General features: G+C 40.1%; 1 protein-coding gene across 8 annotated transcripts in view; it reads left to right on the top strand.

The window, feature by feature from the left end:
• The window catches only part of MYB (MYB proto-oncogene, transcription factor), a 33,650-nt gene extending 14,868 nt beyond the window's left edge, over positions 1–18,782 (top strand). For all 8 annotated transcript variants that reach the window (XM_054021307.1, XM_054021306.1, XM_054021305.1 and 5 more), the window contains 6 exons: positions 967–1,109; positions 1,538–1,652; positions 1,741–1,866; positions 3,237–3,347; positions 4,019–4,126; positions 16,915–18,782. In XM_054021307.1, the coding sequence (XP_053877282.1) occupies positions 967–1,109; positions 1,538–1,652; positions 1,741–1,866; positions 3,237–3,347; positions 4,019–4,126; positions 16,915–17,031 (720 nt within the window). In that variant the 3' untranslated portion in view covers positions 17,032–18,782. The remainder of the gene's footprint in view (positions 1–966; positions 1,110–1,537; positions 1,653–1,740; positions 1,867–3,236; positions 3,348–4,018; positions 4,127–16,914) is intronic.
• The last annotated feature ends 249 nt before the right edge of the window (positions 18,783–19,031 follow it).

Raw genomic sequence — 19,031 nt, 5'->3', positions numbered from 1 at the left:
GTTTTCTTTTATGATGGTTCTTAAAGAGAGAAAAATAATTTATTGGAGTTTATAAAATGCATTTTATTTATCTAAAGGTCTGCTACATTTGCATTTAGGTATATTTAAATGTAAATTATTGATCGATCTAAGTACATATTTTGAGATGTACTATATTTTTGTATGTGCATCTTTTTAATTTGTCACAAGTAGGCCTAATGGGTTATATATATTTTGGCAAAACTTTAACTAACAGAGAAATGATGCCACTAAATTCATAGAATCATAAACATTAGAGATGGAAATGAGGTTAAGGCGACACACTCCCAATGCAGAATTTTTACCTAAATAATACAACTGTCTCCTTTTCAATCAGTCCAATACTTGCATTTCAGAACATTCAGTGCATTTATAGCTTGCTATAATTTTCATTTTGTGTTGTGCAAATGGAGTACTCTATTTTCAGAGAGATAATGAGTTCAGTGTCCTATAATAAACACTTTATTTACTAATTTAAAAACATGCCTAATACCTTACGTAAAGCTTAATGGAATTAAACCACCTTGCTTTATGAGCCAACTCCTGAAGTCCTTTCCTATTTTTATTGAGGCCTTACTTAGGCAAATGGTGATTGAAGTCATTTGCAGTTTATTTGATTAAAAACTGAATAGAGTTCTTAAGATTTAGCTCTGTGAGTAGTGGTAAATGCTTCTTATTGGAACAGAAAGTAATTTTTGTTCATACTTCTAGCACTAGAAATGCTAATTTTTGCTTCATGATTCTCTCAACCAACTGCTCATGAGTTAACACCCTTATCCTCTAATCAGACACTAATAACCACACATACAATTATATGTGGGTCAATAAAAATAATCTTTTAATTATCTAGAAAGATTTTTTTTTTTCATTTTTGCTCAGCAAAACTAACTTTTAAAGGCAAAATCATCATCTAGGTGTTCATATTATTTTTTCTTTTCATAATTGCAGTTCTTAAACACCTCAGCCAACCATGAAAATCTGGACCTGGACAATCCTGCTTTAACTTCCACTCCACTCTGTGGTCATAAAGTGTCTGTTACAACACCACTTCACAGAGACCAAACTTTTAAGCCTCAGAAGGAAAACAATATGTAAGTCCTTTTTATTTTAACATTGTATTTTCAGACTCACTGGGGTTTATTTTTCCAGTTTAGGACTCAGCCAGCACAAAATGCTGGATTGTTTGTTACAGTCCTGTTTGTTGATGCATTTTATTTGGATTTTCTTTAGTTTAGAAAAATACTTGTATTTTTCATTATAGAGTTTCTGAATGGGTAACAGTCATGTATGTACAGTCAATTTATTAGATTATTGTTTTACATTAAATTATTAAAACATGTGCTTCCTCCGTAAAAGTAAAATAGCATAGTGTGAACTCATGGCATTATCACAAGATAATATTTAATAAAATCCATCAGTCTTTAACTATAGGTCACTTTTCCATTGAATTATAGGGTCAGAACAAAGATGCTCAAACACATTCTCTTTAACAAATTTTTTCTCTCGCTCATTTTAAAAGTTTCAGAACTCCAGCCATCAAGAGGTCAATATTGGAGAGTTCTCCAAGAACACCTACTCCATTCAAAAATGCACTTGCAGCTCAAGAAATCAAATATGGCCCTTTGAAGATGCTGGTAAGAAAGAAATGGTGATAAAAGTCACTTTGATATTAGGGTGAAGGGGTTGCCTGAGACATAAACTATACGTTTTTTTTCCTTTCAGCCTCAAACTCCAACTCATCTTGTAGAAGACCTGCACGATGTTATCAAACAAGAATCTGATGAATCTGGAGTTGTGTCTGGGCTACATGAAAGTGGAATCCCTTTGGTGAAGAAAATCAAACAAGAGGTAAGGCATAAAACTTTTACGTGGGGCAACCTAAATCAGTTTCACAGCAAACGGTTCTATCAAAGTTATTTTCAATCAAACATATGTGCCTTTTTTCCCAGGTGAATTTCAAAATCTTAGTGCCTGAGCTAAATAATTACTACTAATAATATTAGTAAGACTACATTTTAGTCCTGGGTATTTTTTGTAAAAGTCGTGGACAGGTCATGGGCAGTAAACAAAAATTCACGGCCTGTGACCTGTCCATGACTTTTGCTATATAACCTGAACTAAAACTTGGGGTCGGGGGGGCTGTGCGGTTCAGGGGCAGTGCGGTTCGGGGGCACTGTGGGTGCTGGGGGGGGTGGCCTGGAACCCCCACTGGTTCTTGGGGGGAGGAAGGGGAGGTCAGGATTGGTGGAGCTCACAGGCTCCTTACCCAGCTCCGTGTCCTTGCAGCTCCTAGGAGGAGGGGCGGCCAGGGGGGCTCCTGCCACAAGCGCTGACTCCACAGGCGCAGCTCCCATTGGCCAGGAATTGCAGCCAATTGGAGCTGTGGAGGCGGTGTCTGTTGGCATGGCAGAGCCTCCCTGGCCCTTCTGCCTAGCTGTGGAGACATGCTTGTGGGAGCCGGGGACCCCTCCAAGGTAAGCGGCCCCCCCCCGTGCACCAACCTCCTGCCCCAGCCCTGAGCCCCCTCCCACACGCAAACTGCTACTCCTGGCCCAGGGGCTGCCTGACTCAGGCAACCTCTGAGCCAGCAACGGCCGCTGCAGAAGTCATGGAGGTCAGAGTCACGGAATCCGTGACTTCTGTGACCTCCATGACAGACACGCAGCCTTAGCTATTAGTACCCAAGTCATCTTCCATTGACTTCATTGGAAGTCTTTCTGATGATTCCAGTGGGCGTTGGTTCAGGCTATTATAATGTGCATTATTTGCATCTTATAAAGGTAAATTTATCCAGAAATTTGGACTAATTTTTCTAATATTGGTGAAATATATAAAATAACTAATGGGGACCAAACTACACAGAGTGACTTAGAAGTCCGGTGGTTTGAAAATATCTCATTACGTTAATTTATCATTTATGTGAAGCCCCAAAATACTTGTTCTGTCACTACTTTTACAAAAGAATTGCAACTTGTATAAATAACTGGAAGTGGAACTAGTGAATATCTGAATGCACATATTCAAAGATCCGTTATTTTTTAATTGAATATTTAATAATTTTTGGATGTAAAGAGCAAAATTGCTACAAAGAGCTAAATTGTGTCTTTGGATACCTGGACCCTGCAGACCAGTCCAGTTGCTGAGTAACTTAAAGGGTAAATATTCTCATGATGAGCTAGACATTGCCTTTTAACACATGGTACCTTTTCTGCTTCCAGGTAGAGTCTCCAACAGGTAAAGCTGGAAACTTCTTTTGCTCAAATCACTGGGAAGGGGAAAACCTGAACACTCAGCTCTTCACACATGCATCTACTATGGAAGATTTGCCCGTACGTACAAGTGTCCAAACTCTAGAACTCTTTCTTCATTTTTAATCCAATATTCTTAAGGGAAAGAGACAGAACAATTTATTTTTGAACTTCCTAACAGGAAAAGTATTGGTTCATTATGTATGTAGTGCCATCTGCGTGTTTGTGTATTCTACACATATGTGAAAGACAAGGGGCTATTCTGGTGTTAATTAGACCTTTGTGACTCCTGTTGCAGGCATTCAGATATAGTTGTGGCATTCCCGACTGTCTTTGTAAAAGGCATCCACTTAGAAGAGAGCTGTACCTCTATATAAAAGTGACTAAATCACAGAGTAGAACTGGTAAAAGAGAAGAATTTCCACTTGGATCCCATTCTGGCAAAGCATGTGCTTAGCTTTAAACTTTTGAGTAGTTCTATTCAGTTCATTAGGATTGCTCACATGCTTAAAATAAAGCATATGCTTAAGTGCTTTACTGGATCAGGGCCTTACTTTACACTTTATAATGCTGCTCTATAATCCAGCTTCAGGGATGAGAGGGCCCAAGCTCCCTATGCAACAAGGCATAGTATTATCCAGTGTGCAATTGGGGTGGGTCTGTTTTTAAAACATTTAAATATTGTTTGTGGTCTTTCTAAATTTAGTGTTATGAAAATTCCTCTAAATATTCCCTTTTCTTTTTTTGTTTAGAATCTTCTTACTAGTTCCGTTTTAAAGATGCCAGTGTCAGAAGAGGATGAAAGCATTCACAAAACATTTGCAGTACCTAGAAACAGGCCATTGGCTAGTCCGTTGCAGGTAATTGATCTTCAGCTATAAATATCTCTTTATATGTATACTAGACAGCTCTTACAGAATGATTTAACAAGTTTTCAGGTGCAGAGAGGTGATATGTTAAGATTAATTGACCAAGGTTTAGCAAACTGAAGGCCTCACTTTATCTGTGCCTTACTGTATCTAATTGTCCATTCAGTGGTACTCCATACAATATAATGTACTAGAGTGGCACAGTCAAGCTAGTCCTTTCTTAGCTGAAAATAAGAGGATACCAGAGACGCATGTTTAACTCTACCATTTGAAAACCTCTTAACTCCACAAGCCTTTTGTCCAGCTTTTTGTATCAGTCTCTCTTGACTGTATTAAATGTTTGTATGTTTTACTGTAATTCGAATAAGGCTAGATACATTAGGTGTTTACATATGTATGTTATGCCAAATTTTAACAAATAAATTTAGCCTTTTAACATTCAAAAGAAACAACATAGGGCCTGATCCAATTAGGTCATGGGAAGCCTTCCCACTGATCTCTGTGTCCTTTGAATCAGGCCATAGAAAACAACAGTAAAATGTGAGGAAATTGAATAAAACAAGAATAAAGCACTTTACAGATACTGACTAATTAATCTTCCTTCACAGCGTTCATTTGTAAAGTAGATGGCTAAATAACATTATTCTCTTTTACAGTGGGGAAAAATGAGGCAGAGATATTTAAGTGATTTGCCCAGTGCCAGAGAGTGTGTCATTGTTAGAGTGGGGATTAGAACCCCATAGTTCCTAGTTCTCAGGCATGTGTTCTACAGTATACCACTAATACTCCTCCCCTCCCTCTCTAGCCAGTAGTAGCATGATTCAGCCTTTATGAATCACCTTTACTTTAATAAATACAGATTAAGAATAGTTTTACAGATAAACAATCTACTTTTGAATTTGCATTAATAGGAATGTTGGTTATTTATTACAGTTCAACAAAGTAGTAAAATCTGCCTTTGATTAATCTGCTCAAACCATGGTGTATAAAGCAGGTACATTAAAAGATCATAAGTCTGTCCATGTTTCTACATTTCAAACGTTAATAATATGTTAATGTCCAGTAGTAGAACTCTGTGAGAACCAGAATTTCTATTTAGCAGGAAATTCCACAGTTTCTAAATTTGTTTTCTTTCCAAATTGGAATGAAAACAAAGAATTTAGAAATTTCCCACGGAACCAAATTTTTGAAAATTTTTTGCTTTGGCCCAATCAAAACAGTTTGTTTTGAAGCTGAGTTTTAAATATATATAAATTCCTAAGTGAAAATTTGTTTCAAAAAGAAAAAAGTGTTCCATTCCAGCAATTAAATGAAACATTTTCACTGTATCAGAATGCTGCTTTTCCATATTCTTTTCTAAACTCAATTTCTTCAAAATCCACACATGCCAGTGCAGAGTTTCAATATGAACCAGAGGTTCCCAAATTTTTTTTGCTGCACCCCCCTTCTCCATGGGAGTCACATATAGGCCGTCCAGGGAAGAAACTGACTCACTGAGGGCAGAGGGCAGCTCATGTACAGAGTGGTGGCAGGACCCCAATAGGCTTCATCTCTAGAGGTGCCTGTGGCAGCACAGACTGGAGCAGACCAGGGTCCTCACCCTCCTTGCCCAGAGCCTCTTGTTCCTGCAGGCTCCAGAGGATTTAAAATATGCGGGGCTGTGGCCTGCCAGGTATCCAGGACAGGACAGGGCAGCACACAGGGAGTCAGTCCGTCCACAGTGGCCAGGAAACTGAGGAAGGGGAGAACAGCAGGCTGCTGCTGGGGCACGGCAGGACTGCCCTTTCTCTTCCCGTCCCCAACCGCTGGGAACTTCCTGCCTGCTCCCGCTGCTGCAGACAGCCAGCCACCACACCTCTGATAACCCCCTCACGCCTTTGGAATTGCATCCCCATCCCCAATTTGACAATCAGCACTTTAGACAAAAGAGCATTTTCTGGTGAAAAAGCATTCTGTCAAAAAAAAAAAAAAATTCAGCATGTTCTAGTCAATATGTATAAGATCAGGTTGCGTTACTGAGAGTTGTCTAGCTAAATCCCGAACACTTCTATGGAAAATAAACCCCCACTGAATTTTAAGGTTCTAGGGTGATATTTTCCAAAATGCCTAAATGAAATAGGAAACCTGCACAACACTTTCAAAAGACCAGCCTGGGAACTTAAATTCATAACTTTGTTGGACACCAAAAATTATGGACTGAATAGAGACACTGGATTTATGGCTTATTACAAAACTCTGTAATCCACTAACCCCTCTTTTTGTCCTATGACTACAGGGGTGTTAATGGGCCACTCTATATTGAATGGTCCCTTAGAATATGTGCTAACTACTTATGCTAAACAATCTGTTTGCTCTTTCACTTAGCTGTGAGGCTCTTAGTACCTTTCCCAGACCTGAAGAAGAGTTCTGTGTAGCTTGAAAGCTTGTGTCTGTCACAGCAGAAGTTGGTCCAGTAAAAGATATTATCTCACCCACCTTGTCTCCCTAAATCATAGAATATCAGGGTTGGAAGGTCATCTAGTCCAACCCCCTGCTCAAAGCAGGGCCAATCCCCAGACAGATTTTTTGTCCCAGATCCCTAAATGGCCCACACAAGGATTGAACTCACAGCCCTGGGTTTAGCAGGCTAATGCTCAAACCACTGTGCTATCTCTCTCCCTATGACTTGTGCTCCTTAGGAGTTTTTGAAAATCCCTCCCTTAGTGACTTACAAAACATTACTGTCTGGTGAATAGGATATTTTGATCTTTGGAAATATTAAATCATGTTACATTTCCTATTTTGTCAAAGTAAATTTCTTTATAAACTGTTATCAACCAAGGGCATCATTCTATTTTTTTCTCCTTCCTCATATCAGTATCTGTGGGGAGTTTTGCTATGTCTACAGATGTAATATATTAGCCTAACTTTGGCCTAATTTCTGTACAAAATCTTGACACATTTCCATCAGACAAAAATGCTATTGACTTCAGTGGGCATGAAGGATGCCCAGCAAGTGTTCAGCATCTCTCAGGATTTGACCAAAAGGGCATTTTACCTAAGTAGGGAAGGAATAAAAACTGACTTAATAACTTAGCCTAATAGTAACCGGGAAACTGAAAGAAGAACTAGTAATAAAAAACAAAAACAAGTAGCTGACACAAGACACCTTGGTACAATAGTTCAAAGGTTAAATTCATCTCCATACTTGACAAAGAGACATTCATTGTTCAACCCAAATATAAAATAAAAATTAAGAATGAGGCTACAGGCTGAAATGCTTATCTATTATGACTCATCTTATTTCCCCCCCAGACGTGAAATACAGCCATTTTATAGTCATGCAGCATCAGGGTTTGACTGTGTCTCATAACAAATCCAAATTAGCATTAGCGACCTGCAGATAAAGAACAAAATTCATCCCTGGTGTAACTGTTGACATCAGTGGATTTACATCAGCGATGAATTTGGGCCAGTATTTCTCTCTCAAACTTGTAGGGACAATCTCATCAACTTCATTTCATCCACTACAGGAGGATCCTGTGTATGTAGTAAAAACAGAATGTTTTCTAACAGGTATAAAACAGCTGAAACTCTTTAGTACATAACTATATTCAGTAAAGTATCAGGGGGTAGCTGTGTTAGTCTGTATCCACAAAAATAACAAGGAGTCCATGCATCTGAAGAAGTGGTTTTTTTACCCACGAAAGCTTATGCCCAAATAGATATGTTAGTCTTTAAGGTGTCACCGGACTCCTTGTTGTTTATATTCAGTAAGCTTTCCCTTACATTGTTCCTCTTCCTGCTCCATTTTCTAAATGTTATCTCCCTAGGTATGTTTACTAGTAATCATAGAATCGTAGGACTGAAAGGGAAGGTCTTCTAGTCCAGTCCCCTGCACTCAAGGCAGGACTAAGGCTATGCCTAGTCTACCACTTACATTGGCAAAACTTAAAGTTGCTCAGGGATGTCAATATTCCATCCCCATGAGTGACATAAATTATGCCTGCATAAGCATTAGTGTGCACAGCACTGTGTCAGCGGGAGAGCATCTCATACCAACCTAACTACTGCCCCTCGTTGGGGGTGGATTAATTATGTTGATGGGAGAGCTTTCTCCCGTCGACATAGAGCGACTATGCGAGTGAACTTACAGTGACGCAGCTGCATCAGTATAGCTGTGCAACTGTAAGCTTTGTAGTGTAGACATAGCCTAAGTATTATCTAGGCCATCCCTGACAGGTGTTTGTCTAATCTGCTCTTTAAAATCTCCAATGATGGAGATTCCACAACTTCCCTAGGCGATTCATTCTAGTGCTTAACTACCCTGACAGTTAGGAAGTTTTTCCTAATGTCCAACCTAAACCTCCATTGCTGCAATTTAAGCCCATTGCTTCTTGTCCTATCTTCAAGAGGTTAAGGAGAACAATTTTTTTCCCTCCTTGTGACAGCCTTTTATGTACTTGAAAACTATTATCATGTCCCCCCTCAGTCTTCTCTTCTCAAGACTAAACAAACCCAGTTTTTTCAATCTTCCCTCATAGGTCATGTTTTCTAGACCTTTAATCATTTTTGTTGCTCTCCTCTGGACTTTCTCCAATTTGTCTACATCTTTCCTGAAATGTGGCACGCAGAACTGGACACAATACTCCAGATGAGGCCTAATAAGCACAGAGTAGAGCAGAAGAATTACTTCTCGTGTCTTGCTTACAATATTCCTGCTAATACATCCCAGAACAAGGTTTGCTTTTTTTTTTTTTTTGCAACAGCATTACACTGTTGACTTATATTTAACTTGCGATCCACTATGACCCCCAGATCCCTTTCTGAAGTATTCCTTCCTAGGCAGTCATTTCCCATTTTGTATGTGTGCAACTGATTGTTCCTTCCTAAGTGGAGTATTTTGCATTTATCCTTCCTGAATTTCATCCTATTTGGAGAAAAGGTCGAAGTAATTTGTCCAGATCATTTTGAATTTTAATCCTATCCTCCAAAGCATTTGCAACCCCTCCCAGCTTGGTGTCTTCTGCAAACTTTGTAAGTGTACTCTCTATGCCATTATCTAAATCATTGATGAAGATATTGTAGAGAACTGGACCCAGAACTGATCCCTGCAGGACCCCACTTGATATGTCCTTCCAGCTTGATTGTGAATCACTGATAACTAGTCTCTGGGAACGGTTTTATGCATGCACTTTGAAGTAGCTGTACCTGAACCTTTACTGCCCAGCCTGTATCTAGACCCCAGCTCAAACAAACACCTTTGTTTATCTGAACACCCTGTTATCTGAAAGCTTTGGATGTTCCCCAGGCCATTCAGAGTGTACTGTGCTTGGGCTTTATGTGATTGGTAAATTTCACCCAGAATCCTTTCATGCTCATAATTCAAACAAAACTCCATTTCACTGCAGATGGAGTTTTGTCTGAGTAAAAGGAGGGAGCTTGGCTGCCGGTGGGGTGCAGGACTTCAAGAGATAAGACTTTGGGATAAGTCCTTACCTGGGCAAACTGATTCACGTCAGTGGGATTTTGTCTGAGTAAAGCCTGGCTCTGTAAAGACTTTAGGATTTGGCTGTTCAAGTGTAATACGTATGCTTTTAAAGAACATTTATATATTCACCCAATAGACTAACATATCCACTAGTCTATCAGATAACAAGAACGATCACAAAATATACAATACCAGGGAAAGAAAATCAGGCTAAACCACAGACTGCACACCCAGTCCTGCAGTCCTCACTCTGACAAAACACATCACCTCATAGCAGCCATTTTAAAATATAAAACTTTTTAAAAAAATTGATTTGTTTAGAAATAACAAAAGGAAACTACATGTTGTACAAGCCTTGCATGTTTAAACAGCACATCTTAAACTTTTAGCTCCCATCACTTTCCTCTTTTTAACCACAGACTGACACCCTTCAGTTTGAATTTCCTGACTTTCAATGGTTTATGTCACAATCTTAATTTTCTTTTAAAGAATGAGTTTAATGCAAGTTAAAAACACAGTTACTTCTACTCTGGGGCCTTGTTAGTCTTCTCCAAGGGTCATTGTTATGAGTTTACAGGATCTTTAATTTTCTCCTTTTTCATTTTGTGGAGTTTCTTTCAGCACATTGAAGTTAGGCTAGAAAGCGAAACACATACACATGAGACAGCATATACAGCTTGCAGCAGAGGTCTTTGTGGAGAACCTGCTGGTGACTGGCTTTCTGGAGATATTGGGATCATAAAGCCATATGTTTCCGTCTGTTCCCAGAGTGAAGCAGGGGATCAAAACAACCCTAATCCCACTAGAAGAGTTGAAGTTTGTGTGGAAGGGAAATGTGGCCATGATATAGTATGTTTTCTGCTAGTTGGGTAGCCCCAACTGTTCTAGGCTGATACAAAGGTAACCTGGCTTCCTTCAGTTGTGCAAAGCAGAAGAGGTCAGAAGTCAGGGGACAATCAGTCTGTGCAACAGTGTTCTCTCTGGGCAGCAGAACTTAGGTGCCAAATGCATCAGAGGTGATTGCTGCCTTAAAAAGCTGTGGTTCCTTCAAACAGTTTTCATAGACCACAGAAGGGTTACAGGCACATGGCAGCAGAGAGGCCATTGCAGCATTATGAGCTAAGCTTTGAATTGAAAGAATGTAATCTAAAGGGGGAAGAAAAATCTAAAGGGAAAATCCTGAAGTCTTTACTTGGGGACAAAATCTGACAGGTGCTCAGTGTTTGTCCCATTATCCTTACCCAGGAAAACTCTCATTGGTTCCAAATGTGAATTTTGCCTGAAACAGGATTCCAGGTTTTGGCCCTATCACCACCAAATACTTGTTCCTAACATTGATATAATCAGCATAATAATAAAAGCCAAAGGGCCTTGACATTTTATTTTATTCAGCAAGAGTGGGCTACATATCTGTACAATTGGAAGAACACCAAGTTGGGGAGGGGATTGCTCAGTGCCCCTATAAGAGCCAGTGTCTACACTGCAGTTAAAAATCCGTGGCTGACTCATGTCAGCTGACTTGGCCATGCCGGGCTTTGGCTGTGGGGCTGTAAAACAGCGGTGTAGATGTTCAGGCTCAGGCTGCAGCCTATAGGGTCCCAGAGTCCAGGCTTCACCCAGAGCCCAAATGTCTACAGCTCAATTTTATAGCCCCGCAAGCCCAATTCAGCTGACACGGTTCAGCCACAGGTGTTACTTGCAGTGTAGACATATCCTTACTGCTATTTTATTGCTGCTACTTAAGCAAATTAGAACTGATTATTCCCTAAGCAAATGAAGTAGAATTGGTTTACAGTAGCTTGACATCCGCATTAATCTTCACATGGAACTGATAAATAGCTAGTGAAAAAACATGCCTTGGTTCCAAATACTGATGAAACAGGAAAGCTTAAGGTTATATTTGATGAGTATTATGTTCTGTTAGGGAAATGCTTTATTATGGCATCTATTCTGCTGTTACTATTAAGTAAGGAGCTCTGCATTTCTACTGTAACCCCACTTCTAACGGCATGCTGTAACTCAGCCATAGGCGCCAATGTCCCCTTTCCTAGTGGGTGCTCAACCACACCCACCCCTGGCCCCGCCTTTGCCCTGCCTCTTCTTGCCCCTGCACCACCCTTGCCCTGCCCCCATTCCACCCCTTCCCCAAAGTCCCCGCCCCCCATTCCACCCCCTTCCCCCAAGTGCCCGCCCGCCTCTTCTCCTCCTCCTCCCCTGAGTGTGCCACATCCCCACTTCTCCCCCTCCCTTCCGGAAAGTCCTAAGTGCTGCCAAACAGCTGTTAGGCGGCAGGGGGGCGGGAAGCGCTGGGAGGGATGGATGGAGGGGGAAGGAGCAGGGACACGGCGCACTCGGGGGGCGGGGGGAGAAGGAATGAGAAGGAGGGAGCTTGGGTGCCGGTGGGTGCAGAGCACCCACTAATTTTTCCCCATGGGTGCTCCAGCCCTGGAGCACCCACGGTGTCGGCGCCTATGAAGTCAGCCATAAAATATCAGTATAGGTTGCAATTGGTCTCAGTACCTCACATACTCGTTAAGTAAAGAAGGAGGGTAAAACACTCTCAGTAGTCTCACCCCTAAGAATGTCTTTGACAATTTCTTTAATGTCAGAACAACTGGGCCAAATGCTGCTCAGATACACCTGTGCAAATTTAGAGGAACATCAATACCTTCAGTGAAGCGATTGCAGATTTTCATTGGCCTAAATGAGATCAGAATCTATTCCAGGGAGTTTTAAATATATCTTCCAATACATGTCTTTGCCCAAAGATTTTTATTATATTTCCATCAGTGTAGTAGCTCTGTCTTACGTGACTACAGAAGTGCTTGTTGTGAGTACCATTCTCAGCAGGTATAGTGTGGTAATGCTGAAAGAAGGTGTTAAAAATATACAGACAGCATAATATAAGGCAATTCATACTCTGGGTGCAGAAAGGCTAGTCCTGTCAGAAAAGCACCTTTGCACAGCCTTGTCTTGCCTTACTGTTCTGTTTTCTTCAAAGGATCCAAGTTTTTATTTAAAGTGCTTTAACTGGATATCCCAGTTAAAGCTTTAACAGTTTGTTTACAGTTCACTTTTGCCTGGGGCAGCTGAAGGCACGTTACAGGATAAGTGAGATAATTCTTCTGCCAAGAGAAGGATGTGCTGGTAGGATTACTGATGCAAAAAATGAACCAAGGAGAATGACATGGCTAGAATTGTATGGGAACTCACAGTAGCATACATATTCTGTTTTTTTTCCCATTATTCTAATTTAAAGAGGGAAAAAACTGTCATGAAAGAATAAAAATACTACTACAGAAATATTGGTAACAGAAGACTGAAAGAATTCTTACCCATATGCAGACTTAAAGGCTGATCCAAAGCCCATTAGACTTCAGTAGGGTTTGGATCATGCCTTAAAGCTTCTAATTATGGGCCCAATCCTTTAGTCATTGTGTAGCAAAACTCCTATTGACGTCAACAGTTTTGCCTATGTAAGGCACTGTTAAGTGAGTTCCGAAACAGGGAAGATAATGAGGGGTCTCTAAAAGGTATATTTTAGTGTCTGGTTTTGACCTGTTTCCTTTATGTCTCTAGCTTTCTGCTCAACCCCCGTCCCTTTCTTTTAATCTTTTGATGTGAATATTAGGCTCTGCTTTCTCCACTCATGTTGAAATTATCTTGCAACTGAGCCCTATTGACACTTTTGCTGATCTGGTGGCATGGAAAGAGCTGTTCATTGTGTTTCTGAGCCTCCAATTTGCTTTTCCCTCTTTACAAAATGGCTTCTTGGACTTTTGTCTTCACATCCAGAAATATGCTCTGCCTGGGTTGTGAGACCTAGCGATCTGTGCCAAGAGTGGAAGTAGAGTTGCTCGAGTTCAGATGACTTTAACACATGCCTCCAGAAGTGAGCTGCAAGGCTGGCAGAGCAAAGGCATTGTGCTTTGTTAGGGGCTTGTTCTAACATTCTTAAAACATTATCTGAATAGCAAACCACAAGAGTGAAAACTTTAATAGAAATCACACTGGTACTTTGGTCCACATTCTGTGGTCTTTATTCAAACAAAACTCATACTGACTTAAATTGGACTAAAGAATTTGGCTCTTCACTTGTAGTGTGTGTGTGTGTGTGTGTGTGTGTGTGTGTGTGTGTGTGTGTGTGTGTGTGTGTGTGTGTGTGTGTGTGTGTGTGTGTGTGTGTGTGTGTGTGAAATTAATGAAGTCTAAATTTCTAGTACAGGTAGAAAACATATTAGAAGCCAAAGTCTACCATCATGTCTATAGAGCAGAGCTCATATAAGTCACTTTAAACTGAAGCATATTGTGGATCCATTGAATTCTCCTATACCCCTCATAATATTTTGTGCCTGATGCAACTCTTTTTCCTCATTGTCGCATGGGAGACAACAGACACCAAAAGTAGGGGTTGGTACTGTTTCATTGGATTCTTCCATCTTGACACTCACTTAAATGAAGGCCAGTGTGGTGAAAATGTTATTTAATGCCTTTAAGTGGAATAACAGACATGTAGCAGCCTGCTGAGATATGGAGATGGCAAGATACATGCTTTTTTAACACACACATCTATTAATGCGAAGAGCCCACTGTAAATACCTGACACTCAAGAATAGTTTACGAAATTGGGACACTCTGCATGATTTTAGTTCCATTTTTAAAAAATTGTCAGCTTGTGACAGATGGAATCTCACTGCCATATGTTTTCAGCTATTTAAAGAAAGACTGAACCCACTTTTATAGACCAGCACATTGAAACTTCAGAAGTTCATAAGGAAAAGGGACACATACTTTTGTCATTTAAAACATCAGACTTCTGGAATGACCAAACAGGGGAAAGTTTTCTTTCAACTGTTTACTAGAGACCAAATTCGACCCTGTAGTAAAATCAGTGGTGTTACACCAAAGATTAATTTGACCCTTTTGTGAGAGAATCCAGAAATGTGAGGGGTAAAAATTTCACAAGCACCTAAGTCACTTAGGCTAGGCCTACACTGTGGGGGGGGGGATCGATTTAAGATACGCAAATTCAGCTAGACGAATAGCATAGCTGAATTCAACGTATCAGAGCCAAGTTACCCCGCTGTGAGGACGGCGGCAAATCAACCGCCGCGGCTCCCCTGTCGACGGCCCTTACTCCTACCTATGCTGGTGGAGTACGTGCATCAATTCGGGGATCAATTGTCGCGTCCCAACGAGACGCGATAATTCGATCCCCAAGAGATCGATTTCTACCCGCCGATCCAGGCAGGTAGTGAAGACAAGCCCTTAGGTGCCTAAATCCCATTGAAAGTCAATATAACTTAGGCTTCTAAGTGACTTAGGTGCTTGTGAAAATTGTACACTGGAAGCTGTTTACCTAAAACATATGAGGAAGTTGCAGCATTTTGTGGCATGTCAAATGCATGTCTGTGAAGTGAAAAGTATGTCACACCTGCTTTTTGGCTGTGGTATGTAATCTAGACAGAGTCATACCACAAGGTGTATGACAAGATGAGGTTGGGTCAAACTAGGTGTATAACATGTCTCTCTTCACAGATACATGCAGAGCCTAATGATTTCATGCCTGACCTAGCACTCCTTTTCGGGACTTTACTGGAAGTCAGTGGGAGTTTTGCATGCAAAAAGACTGTAGGATCAGACCCAACATTTGGAATCTAAAAATAAATGGGCAAAGGCAAAAAATAAATTAAAAAAGAAAAATCTAGATATAAAGAAAACAACTCTAATATGATGTGTGCCAGCCTTCACCCGGATCACACTGCTTATGTGTTGTATCCCTATCCCTCCACTGGTCATTTATTCTCTCTCTTTCGGATTGTAAGCCCTTTTGGGCAAGGAGTATGTCTGCCTATGTGTTTGTACAGCACTCTGCACAGCAAGGTTTTTATTGGGGATATTTGTTAAATGTTATCTAGAATAACATATTTATGTAATCTTTCAAATTATATACTGAGTTCCATGGCTTTCCGCATCAAACCTAAATGTGTCTCAAATAACATTGTTCCCAGTTAGGATGATATTCTATATAAATTCAGGTTAGAGACTAACTAAGGAGCCTATTATGTCTTCAGTAGGCCAAAACAAGTACCTTAAACAGCACATGCTTTAAGCTAGAGTCCTAGAATTAGGGCAGATAATGACCATGTAATTGAGCACTGTGGATCTTGAAATGTACAAGATGCTGCATGTTGCAGGCAAAGGAGGATTCGTGTTTGTTTCTGCTGATTTGGCCACACTTTTAGATCTTCAGGCAATCAGGAGATCCACCACCTTGTTGTCAACAACAGGACAATTTCCCTCTTAGCAAACAATTTTGAATCAAGTAATTATGTTTAGATGTTTGGAACACATGGAAATTTGTATGGCTAGCACTGCCTAATAATGCAGTTGTGTGTTTAGATGGTAAATTGCCCTGGCAAAAGTGTTAGTTTGAACAACAAAAATAGATCAGAGGAAAAATGTGTGTGTTAGTAAATTCCAGGAGCTGAAATTCCTACACTTCTTATGGCTCAAGGCAATGAAAAACATTTCACCCGTATAGTGAGTAAACAAACACACTGTGTGCAACCCTCACAGTGGATATGTTTATCTCAGTGTAACACTGTACTGAATAGTCTCCAATACATGTAAAGAATCCAAAAACTGAAATGTTTTAAATTATATTAGCATGTTATTTCTGTTGAAAGCCAGTTCTCCCCCTCCTCCTTTTTTGCTAAAGTGGATCTATGACTGGGTATGTGCTAATTACTACACATAGGTAAAAGTGGCTAAGAAGGTTGAACTATGTGTTAGCTGCTGTCGTGATCATCAAATCTGGTTGAGGGGTGCAGAGGCAGGTAGAATCTATGTTTATAGAATAAAAATCCAGCAGGAATTTACAGGCGCTCGTAGTTTTTAATCTGTCAGAACTATTTTTAACCTGCAAAGAACTTCTCTAGTGAGGCCTTTACTAGAAAGGCAGGAGAGGGGAACTCTCTGAAGATCCTCTTGTACGGAGGAAGGATAGCCTTCTAAGTCTCAGGAGATTTGAGTTCCATTCCCTGCTCTACCTGTTTGATAATAAATCATTTAATCTCTTTCTCTGCCTCAGTTACCCATCTGTAAAATGGAATAATATTTCCTTTGTGTATCTTGTCTAGTTAGATGTTAAATTCTTCAGGGCAGGGGACTGTCTCCTAGTATGTTTGCATAGTGTCTAGCACCCCTGGGGTCTGATCTGAGTTGGAGCCTGGAGGTGCTACCATAATACAAAAAATAAATAATATTCTACCAGACCCTAACTTCTCTCCTTGTTTTTAAAATTTAGCATCTGAGCAATGCCTGGGAATCAGCATCCTGTGGGAAGATAGAGGATCAGATGATCCTTACCGAGCAGGCACGCAAATACATGAATGCATTTTCAGCCCGGACTCTGGTCATGTAAGGGTCCACAGACAAGCATTATGGTTTTCAAAACACTTCAAGTTGACCTGGAATTCACCATTCCTCTACATGAAAACTTTTCACGAATGGGAGAAGAACATATTTTTGTTGTGGTACAACAGTTGGGAGCAGCACAAAGTGCATTTAGTCACTGAGCATATTCTTGTTGGATTTCACCCAACTTAAAAGGATTTTTTTTAAATAAATGACACTTGCCTAAATTATTAGGTATTGAATTTTAATCAATTAATTATTATCTTAATGCAGACTTTTAAAAATCAAGTGATTTTTTTTGTACTTTTTCAGATCAAGCAGACATAATACACCAGTATTGTTATTTCAGTGATGCAACATGTGGGGTTTTTATAAAGAGCAGGTACTCAGACAGTTTTATTCTAAATCACTGAACAAAATGCATTGGTATAAAATACTGCAATAAAAAAGCATTACTACAAACGCTAGTAGGGAAAACAAAGGGGGAAACTGATTAAGATTGTGAATGCTCAAAAATCCATACCGTTTGAAGTACTATTTGATTTTGTTATGGTTCTAGACCACTTATACATTGTGTGTTTCTGTTTTGGGGGGATTTTTATTAGCTTGCTTTAAAAATTATTACTGTATGAAACATAGATTTATGAGAACAAATTATATTTTTATTCAGTAATTTAATTTTGTAAATGCCAAATGGATACTGTGTTTTGCTGCTATGGACTTTAGCATGTAGACGTGCTGCTAGTGTAAAAGGGGCAGTAGAGCTTTATATGGAAAGAAAACAAACTTTGGTGTTAGCTAATTGACTATGCACTAGCATTTCCGACCTTTTTATTTTATTTTTTTATATATTTACTTACCCTCCCCCCCCTTTTTATAAGCAATACTTTTGAACACTGTTCCTGGGAGATTTCTTTTTTATTTTTTGTCTGGTTGTGTTTTGTTTCTCATTGGTTTGTAAGAGCATGCATTGCACCTTCATATGTTTGGGAGAACGCTGTCTTGTTCATGTCGTCTGTTTCGTTCCATGTTTAGCCTAATTGTTCCCTAACTTGGGTTTCACGTACTGAATCAGGTTCTTAGAAATGTATGGTTCTTTATACTGCCGTACCAAACCTCTACCGAGATGGCAAGGACACTGATTTTTTTTGTTTTTAATAAGACTCTGACTTCGCTGCCTTAATAGCATTTGGTGCAGCTTCCTCTGCACTTAATTTTTGATATGACAATGTACTTACTGCCTTGTAGATGAATAAAGTGTGTCCTTTTTTTACTTAAATTCGCTTAGTCTCTGAAACTTGCTCATATTAAACATTATTGTCAGAAATAATATTGCCACCATCAAGTCAACGGGACTTTTTCCATTGAGGCCAATGGGACAATTAGATGAGTAAGCATATTCTTAATAGCATTCTAAGAGTATGACTCTGTTCTAGGGTGACCAGACAGCAAGTGTGAAAAATTGGGACGGAGGTGGGGGGGGTCATAGGAGCCTATATAGGAAAAAGCCCCAAATATCAGGACTATCCCTATAAAATCGGGCCATCTGGTCACCCTACTTTGTTCAGACCTAAAGGGCCTCATCCTGGTGCACAGTCAACACCCTAAACTCTTAGTGACCTTTATGGGAGTCAAGGGTGCTCAGCTTACAGCAGATTCAGGCCCGAAAGCTACAGCCACACCAAAACAGATTAATCTTGGCAACTGAGGGGCTAGCAACAGCTTCTATGCAAAACTGGTGCTCTGCTGGGATATTGACCAGTTTGTGTGTGTCCTCCCGTTTGAGATTGGCATACCAGATGCAATAAAAGCAATATATCCTGGATGCATATACTGCAGCAGGAAGTCTATGTGTACTTTTTACGCGGCTCAACAAACCAGAGATCAAAATCTAACCCAAAACTCCTAGTGAGTTTCATGGATAAGTGAGCAGGCCTGTAAGGCCAGATCCAGGAAAGTGCAGAGGAGAATCACCCTCCCTAGATTTACCTGGAAAATGAGGGCACT

This window comes from Malaclemys terrapin, chromosome 3 (assembly GCF_027887155.1).
Source record: "Malaclemys terrapin pileata isolate rMalTer1 chromosome 3, rMalTer1.hap1, whole genome shotgun sequence".
Classification (NCBI taxonomy): domain Eukaryota; kingdom Metazoa; phylum Chordata; order Testudines; family Emydidae; genus Malaclemys; species Malaclemys terrapin.
This window is presented reverse-complemented; position numbering and strand designations above follow the sequence as displayed.